Source organism: Mobula birostris, chromosome 2 (assembly GCF_030028105.1).
Source record: "Mobula birostris isolate sMobBir1 chromosome 2, sMobBir1.hap1, whole genome shotgun sequence".
Lineage (NCBI taxonomy): Eukaryota > Metazoa > Chordata > Chondrichthyes > Myliobatiformes > Myliobatidae > Mobula > Mobula birostris.
The window spans coordinates 238394991-238419177 of NC_092371.1; the positions used below are offsets into that span (position 1 = coordinate 238394991).

The 24187-nt window shown below is 42.1% G+C and overlaps 1 protein-coding gene across 1 annotated transcript in view; it reads left to right on the forward strand.

Annotated features, from left to right (window-relative positions):
- Positions 1–24187, forward strand: part of nt5dc1 (5'-nucleotidase domain containing 1) — a 673759-nt gene that overhangs the window by 12157 nt on the left and 637415 nt on the right. Inside the window, exon 3 of the mRNA XM_072251620.1 lies at positions 21031–21102. Within this exon, the coding sequence (XP_072107721.1) occupies positions 21031–21102 (72 nt within the window). The remainder of the gene's footprint in view (positions 1–21030; positions 21103–24187) is intronic.

Here is a 24187-nt window from a genome sequence, read left to right on the forward strand (position 1 = left end):
TTATTTGAGGAATTAATCTTGTGATCTATGCCATACTAATTCTAAAACTTGCAAAACTGCACGATGTCATCTGCAGGCAAGGTACAGCCCATCCCAATGCATTTCAAATTATAGTTAGTGACTTTAACCAGGCCTCTGCCCAATTATCAGCAGCACGTAATCTATTGCAACAGAGGTCCCAACACTAGACCACTACTACACTACGATAAGGAATGCCTATCATTCCTTTTCTAGACCACATTTTGGCACATCAGATCATTTAGCTGTACTCCTGCTATCTGCATACAGGCAGCATAAAAAGCAAGGCTTCAGAGGTCAACACAGCTAAGAGGTGGTCATGGAAGGCAGAGGAACAGTTACAGGATTGCCTTGAGTCAGTGGACTGGGTTGTGTTCAAGCACTTGTCTGAATATCTGAATTACTTCACCAGTGTTGTAACAGACTTTATTAGAACAGCATTCAGCCCAATCAGAAGCCCTGGATGAACCATGAAATCCAGAATTTGTTGAGGACCAGTTTAGAGGCATTCAAGTATGGAAATCAAGAATGCTACAAGAGGTGTAGATATGACCTCCGGAAAGCCATCTCATGGGTGAAGTGGAGATTCCAGACTAGACTGGAATCAATGAGGATGCTTGACAGCTGTGGCAGGGTTTGAATGCTATAACCTCCTACAAAATTAAATCTAGCAACATGGGGGACAGCAGAGCTTCGCTTCCAGATGAGCTCAATGCCTTCTATGTTTGCTTTGACCACCAGAACGGAGAGGGACCACTGTGCACCCCAGTGTCTCCCAGTGATCCTTTGATCTCAGTATCTGATGATGACATGCTTTCAAGAGGGTGAATCCAAGGAAAGCATCTGGTCCGGACAGAGTACCTGGTCGAGCACTGAAAACCTGTGCTGACCAACTGGCTGGTGTGTTCACAGATATCTTCATCCTCTCACTCCAGCAGTGTGTGGTACCCACTTGCTTCCAGCAGGTTTCGGTTATACTGGTGCCCAAGAAGAGGGTGGTAACCTGCCTCAATGACTGTCGCCCAGTGGCACTTGTATCCACACTGATGAAGTGTTTTGAGAGGCTGGTGTTGAAACATATCAGCTCCTGTCTGAGCGGTGACTTGGATCTCCTCCAATTTGCCTACTGAAGCAACAAGTCCGTAGCAGATGCCATCTCATTGGCTTCACAGAACCCTGGAACATCTGGACACCAAAGATGCATATATCATGATGCTCCTTATAAATTACAGTTCAGAATGTAATACCATCATCCCTCAAAACTAATCAATAAACTTGAAGACCTGGACCTCAATACCTCCTTGTGCAGTTAGATCCTGGATTTCCTCTCTTGTAGACCCCAGTCAGTTTGAATTTGCAAAACATCTCCACATTCTCCATCAGCACAGGTGTACCACAGGGCTGTGTTCTTAGCCCCTGCTCTATTTGCTTTACACCTATGAATATGTGGCTAAGTACAGCTCCAACATCATATACAAGTTTGCTGATGACATCACTGTTGTGGGCTGTATCAAAGGTGGTGATGAAACAGCAGATAGGAGGGAGACAGAAAATTTGGCTGACAACAACGACCTCTTAGTCAATGTCAACAAGACCAAGGAACTGATTGTTTACTTTAGAAGAGGGAAACCAGAGGTCCATGAGCTAGTACTCATTGGAGAATCAGAGGTGGAGAGGTAGATTCAGAAATAGGAGACAGGGTAGTGGTCGAAGGGAGTTCTGCAGGCATCTGTGCCGGGACCACTACTGTTTGTAACATATGTAAATGACCTGGATGAATATGTAGATGTGGGTTAGTAAATTTGCAAGTGATACCAAGATTGGTGGAGTTGTGGATAGTGTAGAGTACTGGCAAAGAATACAACACAGTATAGTCCAGTTGCAGGTATGGGCTGAGAAATGGCAGATGAAATTTAACCCAGATAAATGGGAGGTGCTACTCCTCAGAAGGGCAAACTCAAAGAGAAAATACACTATTAAGGGCAAGGTACTTTAAGAGTGTTGCTGAGCAGAGAGAACTTGGGATCGACATTCATAGCTCCCTGAAAGTGGCTACACAGGTGGATGAAATGGTTAAGAAGAACTATGGAATGCTTGCTTTTCTTAGTCAAGGCACTGAGTTCAGAAGTCAGGAGGTGATGTTGTAATTTCATAAAACTCTGGTTAGACCACATCTGGATTACTGCTACAGTTCTGGTTGCCCCACTATAGGAAGGCTGTTGAGGCTTTGGAGAGGGTGCAGAAGAGGTTCACCAGGATGTTGCCTGGTTTTGAGGTCATGTGCTATCACATGAGACTGGACAGTGGAGGCTGAGGGGAGTTCTGATAGAGGTATGCAAGATTATGAGAGGCACAGATAGAGTAGACGAGGAGTATCTGTTTCCCAGGGTTGAAATGTCAAATACTAGAGGACGTGCATTGAAGGTGAGAAGGGATAGGTCCAAGGGTGGTGTGAGGGCTAAGTTTGTTTTACTCAGAGAGTGGTGGATGCCTGGGATGTACTGCCTGGTATGCTGCTAGAGGCAAATTCATTAGCGGCTTTTAAGAGAAGTTTGGATAGGCACATGGATGTAAGGAAGATGGAGAGGTTATGGATGTGGTGTAGCTAGGAGGGAGTAGTGTTTGGGTGTTTATGATTTGCTTTATAGCTGGTTTGGCACAACATTGTGGTTTGAATGGCCTGTACTGTTCTGTACACTTGTATGTCTTGTGTCCTACTCCTTTTTTATGCTTCTGTGTTAAAGATTGCCTCAAGAATCAGGGGAGAAGATTTAGGACGGAGATGAAGAGAAACTGTTTGTCCCAGAGAGTGGTGAATCTGTGGAATTATCTGCCCAGAGAATCAGTTGAGGCTTCTTCACTAAATATATTTTAAGAAACAGTTAGAAAGGTTTTTACATAGTAAGGGAATTAAGGGTTATGGGGAAAAGGCGGGTAGATGGAGCTGAGTTTATGGACTGATCTGCCATGATCTGATTGAATGGCGGGGCAGGCTCAATGGGCTGGATGGCCTACTCCTGCTCCTATTTCTTATGTTCTTATTAAGATAATTGAGGTGGGGTATAATTGGAGGTTTCAGTGCAAAGTGCAATTACATGTCTGTGAGGGATCAATTTTGTTGAGAGTTGTGGCTGTGGTTGGGGAGAAGTCAAGTGGACATACAATACCGAAACGAGACATGTTGGCCTAGCACGTTGATCATCAAGTATCTATCTAGATTAATCCAATTTACCGGCACTTGATCTATCAAGTGCTCACCCTGGTGGTTCTTAACTGTTGCGAGAGCACTTGTTTTCACTACCCACTTATGCAGGATAGATCTTTGGATGACTCCAGATTCGTGCTACAAGTGTGGGAAAATAATTCATTGCTGAGATTTTTTAATTACATTATAGAAGAAAATGAAACCAGTTAAATGAAATTTTATGCAAGTGTTTATTATTTCTGTGATAAAGTGTTGGATGAGGGCAAATGTGTTCAACCAGGGCTGAAAATTTCATATACCTGTGCTGAATCCTGATGCTTTTGTGATCCAAAGATTCTTTGCAAATTAAGAATGAGGCATGAAATTTGTTGCTTCTGATCATTTTATTAAATGTTACAAGGACAAAGACAACAAAGGGAGAAGCATGGTGAGAGACAGAGGAAAGAGAAGAGCAAGGAGAGAGCAGACGAAGAGAGCCTACGGAGGAGAAAAAAAAGAATGAACAAAGATGGTCTTGTCTTCTTATACCAGACCACTAAGTTCCAACAGATAACAAATAACCAATTAAGTAGCCAGATTCAAGTAATTGACTCCTGCCACTGAAACTAAGAACCTTCCAGAAAAATAGAGAGACAACCATAACCACTGAGAAACATCCTGAACAATCACATGTATATAGGTGATTATATAAAAACACAAACAAATGTAGGAGTGTTCAATAGTAAGTCTAGAGACAAATCCAACACCTGTTTGTACCCACTGTTTGCCTCACTGCTTTGATCTCTTCTTATTTGATTTGGGTGCCCTGGCTCAAATCACTGCAAAGAAACCTTTTCTACTCTGAGCTGATGTCAGATCCGGTTTAACAAAATCTTGTTGATAGAAGATCTGTGAAAGATTATTAAGCCACTATCTGTGCTACTAACATTTATCAAATAACTTAATGTTTGTGACATGTGTAAATAACTATTTCTTACACATCAAAGATTCAAAGTTTATTTATTACCAAAGGATTTATAAATTATACACCTTGAGATTTCCCTGCTTTCGGGCAGCCACAAAAGCAAGAAACCTGAAAAACCTAATTGAAAATAAAAAGAAAGACCAAAACCACTGCACAGAGAAAGAGAAAAAAAAAACCATGTGTAACCTTCAGGTTCGGCCAGTGGCGTTAGTCTAGGGAAGACAGTCTCCGGCCCTGCCAAGCTTGTGAAGTCTCGTTTGTGTGGATGCTGCATGATGTGTTACTCTGTTACAAATCAGTACCATGAAATATCAGACAGTACACACCATATGCAATTAAATGATTGAGCTTTATAGTTCTTAAATTGACTAGGGGCTAGTAAAGAAAACGAAACGAAAAAGGGCCCATTTTAATGAAACAGTCTAATGTGCACGTTGCAGCTCACGGTTTTCATGTCCGTTAGTTCTCCATCAATTTCCCCTGGGCGTCGTCGACTCCCGGCCCCATTCCGAATCCACTCTGTCCTGCAGTCTATGACCTCTCTGTTCCGGCATCTTCTCTCTCCATCTTCCGGTGAACAAAAGAACATGAATACCTCACTCTCGGGCACACAAGGAAGAAAACACTCCCCTCATTGGACAGCGCACATTCCAAAGCCCCTGTTATCTCTAGTCATAACCCAAACACTGCTGCTGCAGAGAAACCATTGCAACTAGCAGTGAAACCTTTCCCAGGGTGTTACACATGCAAACAGTAGAACCAAGGAACAGCATCCAATCCATATTGAGTCTTTAGGTCCGTTCCTTGGAGCAGCCGGAGTAGGCCTAAGCCTCAGTATCAGTAGCACAGCAACAGAAACAGTTGTCACGTACCCTGTGACGGGTTAAAGAACCAGCAGAAATGGATAACACTTTGGAGTCCAGTATTGCTGTTAACTAATAGTATTTATTAGTAACTACTCAATACTGTAATATGAATACTGTAATATCAATACTGTAATATTAATGGAGACTATGGAGCCATGAGGGAGGAGCTGGCCAAAGTTGACTGGTTGGTATCCTAGCAGAAAAGACAGTGGAACAGCAATGGCAGGTATTCTTGGGAATAATGCACAAGGTGCAAAATCAGTTCATCCCCTGGAGAAGGAAGGATTCAAAGGGGGGAAAGTGGCCACAGTGGTTGACAAAGGAAGTCAGGGATAGCATAACATTAAAAAAGAAGTATAACAGAGCTAAGGTGAGTGGGAAGACGGATGATTGGGAAATTTTTAAGGAGCGACAGAGCTTAACTAAAAAGGCAATACAAGGAGAAAAAATGAGGTATGAACGCAAGCTAGCTAGGAATATAAAGGAGGATAGCAAGAGTTTTTTTAGGTATGTGAAGAGAAGGAAGATAGTTAAGAACAATGTTGGGCCCTTGAAGAATGAATTGGGAGAAATTGTTATGGGAAACAGAGAAATGGCAGACGAATTTAACTTTGGATCTGTTTTCACTAGGGAAGACACAAGCAATCTCCCAGATGTATGGATGGGCCAAGGACATAGAGTAACAGAGGAACTGAAACAGATTGACATTAGGAAGGAAACAGTGATGAGTAGACTGATGGAACTGAAGGCTAACAAATCCCCAGGTCCAGATGGTCTGCATCCTAGGGTACTAAAGGAGGTGGCTCTGGAAATTGCGGATGTATTGGTGATCATTTTCCATTGTTCCTTAGATTCAGGATCAGTTCCTGAGGATTGGCGAATGGCTAATGTTATCCCACTTTTTAAGAAAGGAGGGAGGGAGAAAACAGAGAACTATCGCCCTGTTAGCCTAACATCAGTAGTGGGGAAGATGCTAGAGTCCATTATTAAAGATGAAATAGTGGCATATCTTGATAGCAGTGATAGGATTGGGCCGAGCCAGCATGGATTTACCAAGGGCAAATCATGCTTGACTAATCTATTGTTTTTCGAGGATGTAACCAGGAAAATAGATGCAGGTGATCCAGTGGATGTGGTGTACCTTGACTTTCAGAAGGCATTTGATAAGGTACCACATAGGAGATTGGTGGGTAAAATCAGAGCTCATGGCATTGGGGGGGAGGATATTGACATGGATAGAAAACTGATTGGCAGATAGAAGGCAAAGGGTAGCGATGAATGGGTGTTTCTCGGAATGGCAGGTGGTGACTAGTGGGGTGCCACAGGGCTCGGTATTGGGACCTCAGCTGTTTACGATTTACATGAATGATTTAGAGGAAGGCATTGTGAATAACATCAGCAAGTTTGCTGATGATACTAAGCTGGGTGGCAGTGTGACATGTGATGAGGATGTTAGGAGAATTCAAGGTGACTTGGATAGGCTGGGTGAGTGGGCAGAAACTTGGCAGATGGCGTTTAATGTGAATAAGTGTGAGGTTATTCACTTTGGGAGCAAGAACAGGAAGGCAGATTATTATCTGAACGGTGTGGAGTTAGGTAAGGGAGAAATACAAAGAGATCTAGAAGTACTTGTTCATCAGTCTCTGAAGGTGAATGAGCAAGTGCAGCAGGCAGTGAAGAAGGCTAATGGAATGTTGGCCTTTATTACAAAGGGAATTGAGTACAAGAGCAAGGAAATCCTTTTGCATTTGTACTGGGCCCTGGTGAGACTACACCTGGAGTATTGTGTGCAGTTTTGGTCTCCAGGGTTAAGGAAAGACATCCTGGCTGTGGAGGAGATACAGCGTAGGTTCACTAGGTTAATTCCTGGGATGTCCGGACTGTCTTACGCAGAGAGGTTAGAGAGACTGGGCTTGTACACGTTGGAATTAAGGAGATTGAGGGGGGATCTGATTGAAACATATAAGATTATTAGGGGATTGGACAAGATAGAGGCAGGAAATGTGTTCCAGATGCTGGGAGAGTCCAGTACCACAGGACGTGGTTTAAGAATAAGGGGTAGATCATTTAGGACAGAGTTGAGGAGGAACTTCTCCCAGAGAGTTGTGGAGGTGTGGAACGCGCTGCCTCAGAAGGCAGTGGAGGCCAATTCTCTGGATGCTTTCAAGAAGGAGCTAGATAGGTATCTTATGGATAGGGGAATTGAGGGTTATGGGGACAAGGCAGGAGCCAGGTATTGATAGTTGATGATCAGCCATGATCTCAGAATGGCGGTGCAGGCTCGAAGGGCCGAATGGTCTACTTCTGCACCTATTGTCTATTGTCTATTGAATACAGATATATCAACAGGTTAGCAATGAATATATATTTATATATATATAGTGTGTGCGTGCGTGTGTGTGTGGTGTGACAAAAGACCAAGTTATCAGAAGATTGATGCTAATGAGAGAGGTAAGTGAGACAATGGAGTAGCATTCGGAAATGTTAATGAGAGACGAGAGATTAACGAAAAGAGACACAGTTCCAAGTATTGTCAGACTAGTTGCTTTGAACCTGAACTGTTTGAAGTTTGATGGACAGGCGATACCCCAGCAGGGGGATAAAAGGAACAGGTTCGCTAAGGCAAGAGACACCACAAGATAACGAGGCCCTGGAAGTGCAGTGTGCCCCCACAAGTTGGTGGGAGATTTGCAGGTCTGGTCGCGGGACCGACCATAGACGCACAGAGTGAAAAGGTATGATCGGCGGGAACCTGGTGTGTGTGTCCGCCCTTGCCTGGGTGCCGGGTTTACCGCGGAAGGACGATCGTATCCGGAACGGAGTGGTCACAGTCGGTGACCTCAGAAGACAGTAAAAGGGCTCGCCCAAAAGCTAACTGCTAGGAACATCAAAGGTCTGTTTTGAATCAGGAAATTTACATATTTGCTCTCTCTCTCTCCAATGGCACAACAGCGATTACTGCGAACTGTACTAAGCTGAACTGAACTCTGCGTCACTTGAGTCTGATCATTTTACCCCTAGACTGCGATAGAACTTGATTGATTCCTATTATCCTAGTTCTGTGTACGTGTGTTTTACCATTGCTAACCCGTTGCATTTATATCCTTACGTTCAGAGTACTGTGTTACTTATTTCTTTAATAAAACTTACTTAGTTCCACTAATCCAGACTCCAACTAAGTGGTCCATTTCTGCTGGTTTGGCAACCCAGTTACCGGGTACGCAACAGTGGAGATATATGAAAATCAAGCTTCTTTAAGTCTAGGAGATAGTCTTATGATGATGAGTACAGTTCAGATCAGTTTGTGGTATTGAGTTGAGTAGTGATGGAGAGAGAGAGTTGAGTCTTCAGGTGAGCTGACGCCGTTGATCTTCCCGTTGTCCTCCGAAATCCTTTAGAAGTCACCTGACTGTAACCACAACAAAGGGGACCATTCTTCTGTGGTGGAATTATCAACCCAGGCGAGGGTTGGACACACGAATAACTCCCCACCGGTCACACCCTTTTCACACTGCAAGAGCTACTGATCGATCTGCCTGATCGATCCTCCAAAACCCACCTTTTCTGTGGGCACAACAAAGCTCATTCAGTGTCCAAAACCATGTGTCTGTAGGTCTAGCATTTGACCTTCTATTTATTTCACCGTGCTGAGTACCAACTGTCTCTCAAGTAGCTCCTCCTTCTCTCTCTGTAAGGACTTACAAGCAGGCAGTGTCCTTGTAGAAAGTATAAACAAACTGTGAGCAGTCTTCGCCTCTCTCTTTCTTTCTCTTTTAACAAGGTGTCTGTGTTTGGCACCTCTCTCTCTCCCTTTTCCAAATGCACAGTTCATAGGGGTAATTCAGGACCCCGTCACACAGTTCACCACCAAGAGCTGAATGAACAACATGGGAGAGCGAGTGGAATCAGCCTGACCCTCACCTCCGGTCCCAACCCTCAGGCTTTCCAATCTACCCTGACCAGTGTTTAAATTGCCCAAGCACAGGGAGTGTCTTGCTGTAGGGCCTGGACCCAGGCACTGTGAAACGCCTGGGTAGCCCAGCTGGAAGCCATATTCAATCTTACTACATTAGTTCAGTGCTTGGAGCGACCCTCCCTCTCACTTGGGTTAGGTGGATGGGCATTGAAACTCTTCCGCAACGATTCCTCTCCTACTGCATCTCTGACAGCGTGGACAACTCCATCTGCAACCCTGTCTTAAACATGTTGCGCTTCAGCTTTGTGGAGCACTAGCATGGCTCATCCTTTGAATCAGCTTATCAATGGTAAATACAGAATATTGTTGATGTCGGACTTGATAATGATAAAGTCATTAAACGACAGGGAAAGTAGTTCAAATATGTTTGTAAGAGGTGGCCATTGTCTGGAGTTGTGCAATATGAATATTACCCATCTTAATATTCATCAGAGGTAAAGCCTCCCCATTATATAGGACATCTGCACAAAGTGTCACAGGAAAGCAGTGTCTATCATCAGTGACCCCCACCACCCTGTAGGCAGGTCAATATACCACCTAACCCCAAAAAATGGGGTTGGGACCATTCGTATGACAGCATTGTCTGATTTGGAGGTGACATAGTTCTTTATCGCTTCTGGCAGTTGTGGCTTATCTGGCTGGCGCAAGATGTTCTTTGCTTCAAAGACATCGGATATGGACAGAGTTCATAGTTCATCACTTCGTCCAGCCGGAGATCACCTGTCCGCGACACAACTAGGAACCTCTGGAATAACAATGCTGGATCTGTGGTATGGTCTTCAGCAACTTCGACTGCCCTGCTGGATGCTAGTGTCTTGACCTTCGAACTTCTTTTGTGCAAATATGAGAAAACAGTGTCCATCCATCTTCCTAACTGTGTCATTTCCTATTGCAAACAGATCATGTACGTTGACATTCTCATTTGCATAAACACCTGTGATGATGTTGTGCAATGATTTATCATCTGAAAATGGCATGAAACAGTCCAGTTTTGCTGCGACTTTTTCAAGGTCAGCCTCATCTCTACTCACTCTGGAGGTGGACAACTTATGTTCTTCACCTGTTGTGTAACTATTCACGGTCAGTTCTTGCATGGCGAGGTTGTCAGAGGATGACACAGTGGAAGACATAGTCCAGACTGCTCTCTGGTGCTCTGACATCCCATTTCTTCGCGTTAGGCCCCCTTGGCTTTTTAGTGAGCACATTAGTGTCTGTTCTATCACAAGATCAGGGCCAAGGCCAGCCCAGTATTGGCTGCTGTGTATGATTACATGGAACCCAGACTGGAACTTGTGATGAATATAAAAGAAACATGTCATTACCCCTACCCCTAAAAATTTGGGATTATCATGATTGAGATTTTTCTTTTGTTTTAACTTTCGAATATGCATGAAGATGGCAGCACTGTACTTTATGGAGCGCTAAAACCTCAAATATGGATTCAAAGTCAGCGAGAACGTTGGTAGGGAAACCTAAATTGATTGAAACAATAAGACATTTGGATTAACAGTGACAATAACCATTAAAATACTATGAATACGTCATGACAGGACGTCATATGATGTCATGAAATAATAGTTCATAGTTCTGGAGATAAAACACACTGCGGGTATTCCCATTCACATTTTGCACCACAATTATGGCGCTGCCATTGTTAGAAACAGTGAAATACAGCAAAATAAGACAGATATGGGTCCAATTCTTTTCATTGGTGGCCACTTTTTTAATGTCAAATTTTTTAAAATTTCCCATGCTCCGTTTCTGTCCAACTTTTGATATGTTGTTCAGTATGTCTGAAAGTACAAGAAATGACCATAAAACTTCTTCTTGTACTTTTTTTGGGGTAGGGGTATCTTGGCGCTATATTGACAGCATTACTGGTTGTGCTTGATTCTTGCTGCTGCTACCAGGAGGAAGGTACAGGAACCTTGGGTATCACACAACCAGGTTCAGGAACAGTTATTATCCCTCAACCATCAAGCTCTTGAACAAAAGAGGATAACTTCATCCAACATCACTTGTCCCATTATTGAAATGTTCTCACAACCAGTGGACTCACTCTTCATCTCATGTTCTTGATATTTATTGCTTATTTATTTATTTATTATTATTATTATTACTTATTTGTATTTGCAGTTTGTTGTCTTTTGCACACTAATTGAACGTTGGTGCAGTCTTTCATTGATTCTATAATGGTTATTATTCTGTTGTGGACTTCTTGTGGGCATACTCAATAAAATGAATCTCAGGATTATATATGATTAGATATATGAACTTTGCTAATAAATTTACTTTGAACCTTTGAACTTTGAATCTGCTCTTTGTGGCGTCAGGGCAAGGATTGGTTCAGTATGTAATGTATTAGCAAAGAAACAAAATGTTGTGCACTCCCCACAATTGACAATGTGATGGAGGAAAGATCACTTGGTTGATAATCCTGCACTTTTGCCAGATTTTTGAGGATTATGTTCCATTCTCTTTTTCTTATTAAAAAATTATGCATTTCATCCATTCTGTGATGGCAATGCCACATATTGTTTCTGAAAATATTGGTAGTTTCGAAAGTATTAAGTAAGCTATTATATCTACAGATAAACTGTAAACCCAAACAAGCAATTACAGGGGTAATGATGATAATTTCAAGCATTAGGCAAAAATTATAGTGGCTAGAACCAAAGAAATTTTCTATTTAAAAGGTGGAATTAATCTCTCAGGTTCTTTGTCAACTCCTCTCACTAAATATACAGCAAGATAATTAGGCTCTGTGTCTTTGATGTTGCCAGAAGGTTTGAAACAACTGAATAAGCTAGGAAACTGTCCTGAGGAACTCGAGGCATTGTCCTAGAGTTAAATTGCTGTATCAATGTGGTATTTTAATAATTTTACAACTGTTCCTTTCACATTTACTGGTACTGCTCTGATTTAAAATGAACAGTGGTTATGCATGACTTCCATATGTCTTTCTTTTTCAAGCAGAACTTGGGTTGAGTTGCTCTCTGATTTTGGCAATTTACTTGCAAACCTTTCATCACCATGCGAGAAGACATCATCAGTGTGCTGTTGATTGTGGTGTGTCCTCCGAATGTTTGGCCTTTATATACTTTTCAATCAGCTGATTGGATGTCATTTTGGAAACTGAGTTGTGATGTGGGGAGGAAATCTTGTTACTGATTGGCTGTGTGGCAAACAGGGTTTGCCAACCCGGGGTCCACGGACCCCTTGCTTAATGGCATAAAAAAATGGTTGGGAGCCCCTGGTTCAGAGGTTTTCAATATTTGTTTGGTAACTGAAATGTGAAGAAAGCTACAGGTGAGGGGTAATATTGAAGATGGTGAGGAGTGGCCATCAGAATATTTTGCATTGACATTCAAGACTGTAGAATGGACAGGTAAAGTGATAGGGGTAATGTCTGTGGTGGGGTGGTGGGATAAATCACTGGTTGTGGTGAGAGCTGAAATCCAGTTAAAGGGTGGATTGTGTAGAGCTGAAGATAGGAAAAGGTGTTCTCGAAGTTGGAATGCTACTTAAATTTGGGCTGCTGCTTTTTTTTTTATCCATTATCTCTGATTTGCTGCTTTTTACAACCCTAGTTCTTTTTTCCATTAGGAGTACATTTCGTAGTTAGCTGTAAGTGGGGACAAATGTGGAAAATTAACTCTGTCTTGAGCTAGAGGGCTTAGTGATAAAGTTTGCCTTCCCAGAGAGGAAAATGATGGTTTGCTACCACAAATTTTGCCTGGTACTTGTGACATCAGCAAGCATCTGTCATCGGTCAGACCATTTAATGAGCCAGTCTTATTTACATTGCTAGCCGCAGGTGCAAAAATATTTATTTTTGAAGCCATTTAGCATCTTTAATATCTAATTAATGGTTTTTCCATCACGGAAGAGCTGGAAGCTATTCATGGTGAAAGAACAGATAAGTCAAACCCACAATACTTATTGTAAAACCATTGAAGTATCATTTGGTAAACATAGAATTTAGCTTATTGTGGTGATGTAGTCACTTTGAAAATTTTTCTTTTAAATTTATTCAGCAAATGTGGGTATTGGAATTATGTAGTCATGCATGCCAGGTTAAGAGTGACATTTGGTCTCAAAACATAATGTGTTAACTACAACAACACGCAAAATACTAGAGGGAGTCAGATTATGGTAAACGATCACTGCAAACAATGATGAGACTGGGTTGAGAGTTGAAGCGTACGTGTACGAGGTGGAGTTAGAGGTCGAGGTGTGCTTGAGAAGTTGGAATAGGTCGAGGCATACTTGAGATGGAGTCAGATGGAGAAAAGTTGGAGTGGAGGAGATTCGGGGTCTATCCATCCAAATGGAGAGCGATGTTTGGTCGATCTAAGCAGCAGGTTGATTTGGAAAAGTTGTGTACGGGCCTAATGTGGTGGTGGGGTCTAGGCCCTGAGCGTATTGAAGTGACAGGGCCCTGATCCTTGAGCAAGGAATGACCTAATGTTTGGATGATTTACTGGTGCAAGGAAAAAGTTCGTGAACCCTGGGTTTTTATATTAGTTACTCATAAAATGTAGTCTGATCTCCATTTGTCAAAATAATAGACAGACACAATCTGCCTAAACTAATAACACACGAACAATTGTACTTCTCTTGTCAGTACTGAGTACACCATTTAAACAATCACAGTCTAGGTTCAAAGTAGTATGTGAACTCTGGGGTAATGCCTTCTGCAAAAGTTATTTGGAGTCAGGTGTTCCAATCAATAAGATAAGATTGGAGGTGTGGGTTATAAAGGTGCCCTACCCTATCACAAAGACACACATTAGACCATCAGGAAATATCCTGTACTTTGTTCCAAATCTCAGAGTTGACAGAACCTGCTCTTCTCAAGAAAGATCTGTTTATGTGCATCGTGTGTCAATCTAAACAACTTTCAGAGGAACTTAGAAGAAGAATTGTAGAGATGCGTGTAGCTTGAAAAGGCTACAAAAGCATTTCTAAAGACCTGCGTATTCATCAGTTCTCTGTAAGAGAAATTGTCTATGAACGGAGGAAATTCAGTACTGTTTCTACTCTCCCTAGGAATGTGCATCCTGCAAAGACTGCACCAACAGCACAACGTGCAAAAGGAAGTGGAAAAACAAAGGAAGTGAAAAAAAACACAGGAGCAACAGCAAAGGTTTACAAGAATCTCTATATTTTGCTGAAGTCTCTGTTCACGTGTCCACTATCGGAGAAACACTGAATAAGAATGTTGTTCATGGAAGGACACCACAGAGGAAACCACTGCTCTCAAAAAAAAACTTTGCTGCAGGTCTCAAGTTTGCAAAATACCATCTGGATGTTCCAGAATGCTTCTGGGACAATGTTCTGTGGACAGATGAGACAAAAGGTGAACTTTTTGTAAGAAATGCACACCAATTTATTTGGAGAGAAAAGGACACTGCACACCAACACCAAAACCTCACCCCAGCTGTGAAGCATGGTGGAAGGAGCATCATGGTTTGGGGCTGCTTTTGTGCCTCGGGACCTGGACAGCTTACAGTCATTGAGGGACCAACAAATTCAAAATTGTATCAATTAATTTTACAGGACAATGTCGGTGTAGCGGTCCATCACCTGAAGCTTAATAGAAGTTGAATGATGCTACAAGACAATAATCAGGAAGACAAGAGTAAATCAACAATACAGGGGTTAACATCCTTTTTCCAGCCTGGACTTTGAATGATTAAACAATGTGTTCAATAAAGACATGAAAAGTACAATTGTTTTTGTGTGCTTTTAGCTTAGGCAGATTGTTTTTGTCTAATATTGTGACTTAGATGAAGATCAGACCACATTCTATGAGTAATTAATGCAGAAAATCGCGTAATTCAGAAGATTCACAAACTTTTTCTTGCGACTGTAAACGCCGGGCTAGAGGATTGAAAGGCCAGATGTCAGGACCAGAGGCAAAGGTCAGGCTGGTTCTGCAAGCTGCTCTGTGACAACTCTACTGAGGCTGTGGCCTGTTCCCGCTGCTCCGGATTCCCTGTCAGCGGGCTCCGCGATATTTACTCCACTGTGTGCTGAACTGAACGTGAGGCTGTGGGCCTGCTTCAGGCTCCATGTCTGAGGATTCACTTGCGTACCAAATGCAATTTTCTAACTTTTATTGTTTGCACGGTTTTTTTCTCTCTTTCTTGAGAGAAACCAGAACTGAACTGAAGAGATGGAGGAAGGGGCGGTTGGCTCACAAATAGAGAAAGCTTGGAGACAGTACGAGAGGGAGGATAGGCAGGTGATAGAGAAGGGATAAACTCAGACCTATGGTTTGAGATATGTCTATTTTAAATCAAGAAGCATCATGAACAAAGCATATGAGCTTAGAGCGTGGATCAGTACTTGGAGCTATGGTGTTGTGGCCATTACAGAGGCTCGGATGGCTCAGGGGCAAGAATGGTTACTTAGAGTGCCAGGCTTTCGATGTTTTAGAAAGGACAGGGAGTGAGGAAAAAGAGGTGGGAATGTGGCACTACTGATCAGATATAGTGTCACGGCGGCAGAAAACAAAGAAGTCATGGATGGATTGTCTACTGAGTCTCTGTGGGTGGAACAGGAAGGGGTCAATAACTCTACTGAGTGTTTTTTATAGACCACCCAGTGGTAATAGGGACATCAAGGAGCAGGGATGTAGTTTGTTAGGTATATTAAGGAAGGTTTCCTGACACAATATGTAGATGAGCCTACAAGAGGAGAGGCTGTGCTTGATCTGGTATTGGAAATGAACCTGGTCAGGTGTCAGCTCTCTCAGTGGGAGAGCATTTTGGAGATAGCGATCACAATTCTATCCCCTTTACCATTAGAGAGGGATAGGAACAGACTTTAGGAAAGCATTTAATTGGAGTAAGGGGTAATATGAAGCTATCACGCAGGAACTTGAAAACATAAATTGGGAAGAGATGTTCTCAGGGAAACGTATGACAGAAATGTGGCAAACGTTCAGGGGATATTTGCGTGACGTTCTGCATAGGTACGTTCCAATGAGACGGAAAGGATGATAGGGTACAGGAACCGTGGTGTACAATGACCGTTGAAAATCTACTCAAGTAGAAAAGAAAAGCTTATGAAGGGTTCAAAAACTAGTTAATGATAGAGATCTTGAAGATTATTAGGCTAGCAAGAAGGAGCTTAAGAATGAAATTAGGAGAGCCAGAAGGGGCCATGAGAAGGCCTTGGCGGACAGGATTAAAGAAAACCCCAAGGCATTCTACAATGTGAAGAGCAAGAGGATAAGACGTGAGAGAATAGGACCAATCAAGTGTGACAGTGGAAAAATGTGTGTGGAACCGGAAGAGATAGCAGAGGTACTTAATGGGTACTTTGCTTCAGTATTCACTACGGAAAAGGATCTTGGCGATTGTAGGGATGACTTACAGCGGATTGAAAAGCTTGTGCATATAGACATTAAGAAAGAGGATGTGCTGGAGCTTTTGGAAAGCATCAAGTTGGATAAGTCACCGGGACTGGATGAGATGTACCCCAGGCTACTGTGGGAGGTGGGGGAGGAGATTGCTGAGCCTCTGGCAATGTTCTTTGCATCATCAATGGGGATGGGAGAGGTTCCGGAGGATTGGAGGGTTGCGGATGTTGTTCCCTTATTCAAGAAAGGGAGTAGGGATAGCCTAGGAAATTATAGATCAGTGAGTCTTACTTCAGTGATTGGTAAGTTGATGGAGAAGATCCTGAGAGGCAGGATTTATGAACATTTGGAGAGGCATAGTATGATTAGGAATAGTCAGTGTGGCTTTGTCAAAGGTAGTATGAGCCTGATTGAATTTTTTGAGGATGTGACTAAACACATTGATGAAGGAAGAGCAGTAGATGCAGTGTATATGGATTTCAGCAAGGCATTTGATAGGTACTCCAATGCAAGGCTTATTGAGAAGTTAAGGAGGCATAGGATCCAAGAGGACCTTGCTTTGTGCATCTAGAACTGGCTTGCCCACAGAAGGCAAAGATTAGTTGTAGACAAGTCATATTCTGCATAGAGGTTGGTGACCAGTGGTTTGCCTCAGCGATCTGTTCTGGGTCCCCTTCTCTTTGTGATTTTTATAAATGACCTGGATGAGGAAGTGGAGGGATGGGCTAGTAAATTTGCTGATGACACAAAGGTTGTAGGTGTTGTGGATAGTGTGGAGGGCTGTCAGAGGTTACAGTGATCTGATGGATGCAAAACTGGGCTGAGAAGTGGCAGATGGAGTTCAACCCAGATAGGTGTGTGGTGGTTCATTTTGGTAGGTCAAATATGATAATAGGTTATAGTATTAATGGTCAGACTCTTGGCAGAGTGGAGGATCAGAGGAATCTTGGAGTCAGAGTCCATAGGACACTCAAAGCTGCTGCGCAGGTTGACTCTGTGGTTAAGAAGGCATACAGTTCTTTGGCCTTCATCAACCATGGAATTGAATTTAAGAGCCGAGAGATAATGTTACAGCTATGCGGGACCCTGGTCAGACCCCACTTGGAGTACTGTGCTCTGTTCTGGTCACCTCACTACAGGAAGGATGTGGAAACTATAGAAAGGGTGCAGAGGAGTTTTACAAGGATGTTGCCTGGTTTGTGGAGCATGCCTTATGAGAATAGGTTGAGTGAACTTGGTCTTTACTCCTTGAAGCAGCGGAGGATGAGAGGTGTAGAAGATGATGAGAGGCATTGATCGTGTGGGTAATCAGATGCTTTTTCCCCAGGGCTGAAATGGCTAACACAAGAGGCACAGTTTTAAGGTGCTTGGAAGTAGGTACAGAGGGGATGTCAGAGGTAATTTTTTTAATACAGAGAGTGGTGAGTGCGTGGAATGAGCTGCTGGTGATAGTGGTGGAGGCAGATACAATAGGGGCTTTTAAGAGAGTCCTGGATAGGTATATGGAGCGTAGAAAAACAGAGGGCTATGGGTAACCCTAGATAATTTCTAAAGTAAGCACATGTTTGGCATAACATTGTGGGCTGAAGGGCCTGTATTGTGCTGTAGGGTTTCTGTGTTTCTATGTTTAAACACCAAAACATTGAGTGTTTGTATTTTTTTTAATGGGTTCTTCTGGGTTTCTTGTTCTGTGGCTGCCTGTAAAGAGACGGATCTCAAGGTTGTATAATATATACATACTTTGATAATAAATGTACTTTGCACTTTGATGGAGAGGGGTACAGACTAGTTGGTGATAGTTGAGTCCAGGTTGGAGTGCAGGAAAGGGAGAATGAAATGAAATGCTAGGAGGTGATAGTTGAAAGAGGTAAAGGGCTGAAGAGATGGAATCTAATTGGAGAAGAGAATGGACCATGGAATAAAGGGAAGGAGGAAGGAAACTGGGGGAGGTGAGAGGAGAAAGGGTGAGGGTAACCAAATAGGAAATAGAAAAAGCAAGAAAGGAGGAAGATTCAAGATGTTTGATGTCATTTCCTGTACACAGTGTAAACAGAACAAAATAGTTGCTACTCTTGGATCCAATGCAGCACAAAGAAACATACATAATAAATATAAATACATACATTGATTGTATGTACATAAAGTGACGTTGGGTTTGGCAGAAAATAATAAAGTCATGGTGGAAGTGGCGAGTGGAGGTGTTGGTTGGCTTTACTGCTTGGGGAAAGTTACTGTTTTCACAAACGTTTGTAGTTTGGTCCTGTGTGGATGCTACATAGCCTCCTCCTTAATGGAGGTGGGACATGAGCAGAGTGTGCACGAACTTTCATGATGTTACTGGCCTTTTTCCAACACCCTTCTGTGTATATGTCTGATGGGCGGGTAGGCTGGTGCCAGTGCTGTGTTGGGCAGTTTGACTACCTGTTGTATAGTCTTTCTGTCGGCCGCAATGCATTTTCCATACCAAGCAGTGATATAGCTTAGAGGATGCTCTCTACTGCGCCTCTGTAGAATGACGTGAGAATGGATGTTCAATGGTTGCACTTTTCAGCAGCCAACACGCTGGATGTGTTCTGAGACTTTGAGATGTTCTGTGTAAAAGGGGAGGAATTACCAGAAGTTAGAGGAATTGATCTTCGTGCCATCAGGTTGGAGGCTACTAAGACAGAATACATGTTGCATCTCCAACGTAAATTTGGCCTTATGGCAGCAGAGGAGGCTAATAACGGATGTGTCTCAATAGGAATATAAAGTCAAATTAAAATGGGTAACCCACTGAGATCCTGCCTTATGTAGCAGACAGAATGAAGGTGGTCGACAAAGTGGTCCTCCAATCTGTGTTATTTCTCACCAATGTAGAGGAGACCACACTGCTTACAGTAGATGACCCAATGGGTGCAGGTGAAGGGAAGAAGTGTAAAGGAAGGTCTAGCTCTTGTCACACTTGCAGGCATGTGTCTGGGTAGATCAGTGGGAAATGCTAACCGGATAGAATTTGGCAAGTACTTGAGTGGTTTTATGGACACTAATGCTGATTTTAAATTCTGAAGCGGCTGTGATAGAATTTGAACACATGTTTTAGCTGATTAGTCAAAGATTATAATTACTGTACAATGTAACCACAATGCCACTGTTACTCAGTAATGTACTTGTAAATAGGATACTCTGTGATTTGGAACAATGTACAGTATATTTCCTCATGGTCCAATGTATGTGTGTTGTATTCAAATTTGTGTTGTATTTCAAATGTTAAGGAAAGGTTATAGAAATGGTGGATATTTGGTAGGGAATAGACTGCCTGTAGTCAGAGTGATCATATTAATCTTTGGTTCATCTCTAATTTCAGTTGGACAACAATTGTTGTGAACTCTAACATGAAAATTGATTGAATTGAATTGACTTTATTTCTTACATCCTTCACATACGTGAGGAGTAAAAATCTTCGTCTCCGTCTGAATGTGCAACGTGCAAATTATAGTAATTTGTAATAAATTGTATGTATAGTAAGATGTACAACAGAACAGTCAGTATGACATAGAAATACAACGGTGTCAGGATGAATTAATCAGTCTGATGGCCTGATGGAAGAAGCTGTCCCGGAGCCTGTTGGTCCAGGCTTTAATGCTGCAGTACAGTTTCCTGGATGGGAGCAGTTGGAACAGTTTGTGGTTGGGATGACTCAAGTCCCCAATGATCCTTCGGGCCCTTTTTATGCAACTGTCGCCGTCAACGTCCTGATTAGTGGGAAGTTCACAACCACAGATGCGCTGGGCTGTCCGCACCACTCTCTGCAGAGTCCTGCGATTGAGGGAAGTACAGTTCCCATACCAGGCAGTGATATAGCCAGTCAGGATGCTCTCAATTGTACCCCTGTAGAAAGTCAATAGGATTTGAGGACTCATGCCAAGCTTCAACTGTCTGAAGTGAAAGAGGCACTGTTGTGCTTTTTTCACCACACAGCCAGTATGTACAGACCAAGTGAGGTCCTTGGTGATGTGTATACTGAGGAACTTGAAGCTGTTCACTCTCTCAACCCCAGATCCATTGATGTCAATAGGGGTGAGCCTGTCTCCGATCCTCCAAACTTCATTAACAGATTGGAGCTGTGGGTGGCGACACAGTCATGGGTGTACAGAGAGTAAAGGAGGGGGGCTTAGGACACAGCCCTGTTGGCTGTTTCCACCTCTCATGATGGGGATGTAGGGTTTTGACTTTGTGAGGCCCAACTCAAAATCCAAATTCAATTATTTTATATAAATTGTAGTTGATAAAGCCAAGTATTCAAAATTTAAAATCATTTTTGTATTGAAATTGTGAAACAAATCAGAGTGATATTCCCAAAGCCAGGGACCCTCCATTTGGAAGAAAATTGGGTCCTGATTATGATTTGAACAGTGTTGCCAAAAAAAACCCCACAAAGTATTGTAGCAATTGTACAAATGTAGCTTTCGTGTTTCTGAACTATTTATAGAATGTTTCCCATTGACTTTGTATTGGATGCATCATCTAACTCTGAAGTGATGAAGTCAAGACTAGAGAAAACTAAATGGACTGAAGCCATTAAATCTCTTGATAAAAATTTTAAACTTCCACTTTGTCACCCTTTAATGTGATTTATTCTTATGGCAGTTTCAAAGGCTTGCTTTTGGACTTGGAAGATGGAAATTTACTGAAACTAGGTGAAGATGGGACCGTTCTGAGGTAATTATTATTTGATTGTCTTATTTATAATGAGCAAGGAATTTCATGAAATTCTGATTTTATATTTTCACTCTTGTGTTACTAGCACGTAACCTTTAGCTTCATTAAAATGTAATTGGGCTTAAGACTAAAGTGGTGCCCACAACACTATGCTAAATTGTACTAACTCCTATTTTTTTCTCCAAATGTGATAGTACTTTCTTTCTCCTGAACTGCTGCAGTTTTCTGTAGAAGGTAGGAAAGGTTAGGAAATTCCAAAATCTTGATCTGTGTTGCCAGAGGAATAACAGTACATATCCAGATCATGAGTCACGCTTCTGTAAATCCATAAGATGTATGAGCAGAAAGACGCCATTCAGCCTGTCGAGTCGGCTGCACCATTCAATCATGATCGACGTTTCATTTCTCAACCCAGTTCTCCCACCTTCTCCCCATTACCCTTAATCCCCATACCAATCAAGAATCCAGCAATCTCTGATTTAAATGCACCTAGTGACTTAACCTTAACAGCCCTCTGAGGCAATGAATTTCAAAGTCACTACTCTAGCTAAAGTCAGGTTATTCATAACCCCAGGAAATTCTGTTTCTCCTTGCCTAGTGAAGTGCAATATTCTGACCATACAATTAATCCCAATAAAGACTTAACACAAATTTTCTCATACATTTTAAAGCACTTTTTCAAGCTAGTAGGACTATAACCAGAGGTCATAGGTTAAGGGCAAAAGGTGAAATGGTTAAAGGGAGCATGAGGGAAAACATCTTCACCCAGATGGTCGTGAATGTGTGGAACAAGCTGCCAGCACATCTGGTGTATGTATGCTCGATTTCAGTGTTTAAGAGAAGTTAGGATTGCTACATGGATAGTAGGGGTATGGAGAGTTGTGCTCAATGGGACTAGCTAGTTTAAATGGTTTGGCATAGACTAGAGGGGCTGAAGGACCCGTTTCTGTGCTGTACTTTTCTGTGACTCTATGTCTATAACTCTAGTGATGATAATTGGATTTTGCTTCCTGGTACCAGTTAATGACTGGATTCAGGATAAATTCCATTACTTTCATTACGGGTGTCTAAGCGTGATTATTCATTGAAATGAAAGAATTGTACCAAGCGTATACAATATGGGTCAGTATGGAAAAGGATGTTTTTGATTTACAGAGAAATTGGCTTACAGACAGAACTATATAAAATTATGTTGCCTTTCTTCATCCCTATTACCAAAATGCACCTTCTTAAATTCATCTTTATTCAATTTGAAGCGCTAATTCTCTGACCATTTTGCTGTAGTTTTGTTAAAATTTATTTGTATGTTCTTAACTGTTTGCCGCACTTTAAAGGTATTGTTTTCTGATGCAATTCAATGTTACTTTGATTTTGGTTTCTCTAATGATGTAGTCCTGAAATGCCAGGGGAGAACATCCAATTTTGTAAGGAAGCTTGGATATGCCTTGAGCCTGTTTTATACGATGCTTATGGAAGGATTTACACCCCTCCCCCTCCCTGGGAGGTTTTCATATTTTATCGTTTTACAGCATTGAATCATAGTGAATTTGGCCGTCTTTGACACTGATTAACAGAAAAAAACTCTTTCATGTCAAAGTGAAAACTGATCTCTACAAAGAGATCTAAATTAATTACAAGTATATAACACAAATTAATTGATTGCATAAATATTTATCCTCTTTAACAGGACACACCAAATCATCACTGGTGCAACCAGTTGGTTTTAGAAGTCACTTAATTAGTCATATGGAGATCTGTTTTTGGAGACCTGTGTGCAGTCAAGGTGCTTCAATTGATTGTAGTAAAAATACACCTGTATCTGGAAGGTTCAACTGCTGGTGAGTCAGTATCCTGGCAAAAACTACACTATGAAGGCAAAAGAACACTGAAAGCAGCTCTGCGAAAAGGTTATTGAAAACCATAAGGCCACCAAGAGACCTGTGACAACTCTAGAGGAGTTATAAACTGAGATGGGAGAGACTGCACACACAACCGTTGCCCAGGTGCTTCACCTTTATGACAGCTTTATGGGAGAGTGGCAAAGCAAAAGCAACTGTTGAAAAAAACACGTAAAATCTCAGCTAGAAACATGTGGGTGACTTTGAAGTCAGCTGGAAGAAGGTTCTATGGTCTGATGAAACCAAAATTGAGCTTTTTGGCCATCAGACTGAACACTATATTTGGTGTAAGCCAAACGCTGCACATCATCAAAAACACACCATTCCTATTGTGAAGCATGGTGGTGGCTGCATCATACTGTGGTGATTCATCACTGCATCAGGTCTTGGAAGGCTTGTGAAGGTAGAGGGTAAAATGAATGCAGCAAAACAGAGGGAAATCCTGGAGGAAAACATGATGCAGTCTTCAAGAGAACTGCGACTTGGGAGAAGATTTGTTTTCCAGCAAGACAATGACCCCACCCGTAGAACCAAAGTTACACAGGAATGGCTTAAAAACAAGAAAGTTAATGTCTTGGAGTGGCCAAGTCAGAATCCAGACCTCAATCCAATTGAGAAATTGTGGCTGGACTTGAAAAGGGCTGTTCACTCATGAACTCCATGCAATCTGACAGAGCTTGTGCAGTTTTGTAAGAATGGGAAAATATTGCAGTATCCAGATGTGCAACTCTAACTGCCAAGGGTGCATCTACTAAATACTGACTTGAAGGGGGTGAATCCTTAAGTAATTAATTATTTTGTTTATTATGTTTGTAATTAATCTAGATCATATTGTAGAGATCTGCTTTCACTTTGACAGAGCTTGATCAGTTTTGTAAAGAAGAATGGGGAAAAATTGGGCCTGTGTGGATAGATCGCTATCAGCTTTGCACATCTGGACACTGCAATTTTTCCCCATTCTTACAAAAGGCTGTAATTAGAAACATAGAAAACCTACAGCACAATAAAGGGCCCTTCGGCCCTCAAAGTTGTGCCAAACATGTCCCTACCTTAGAAATTACTAGGCTTACCCATTGCCCTCTATTTTTCTAAGCTCCATGTACCTATCCAAAAGTCTCTTAAAAGACCCTATCGTATCCGCCTCCACCACCGTCGCCGGCAGCCCATTCCACGCATTCACCACTCTC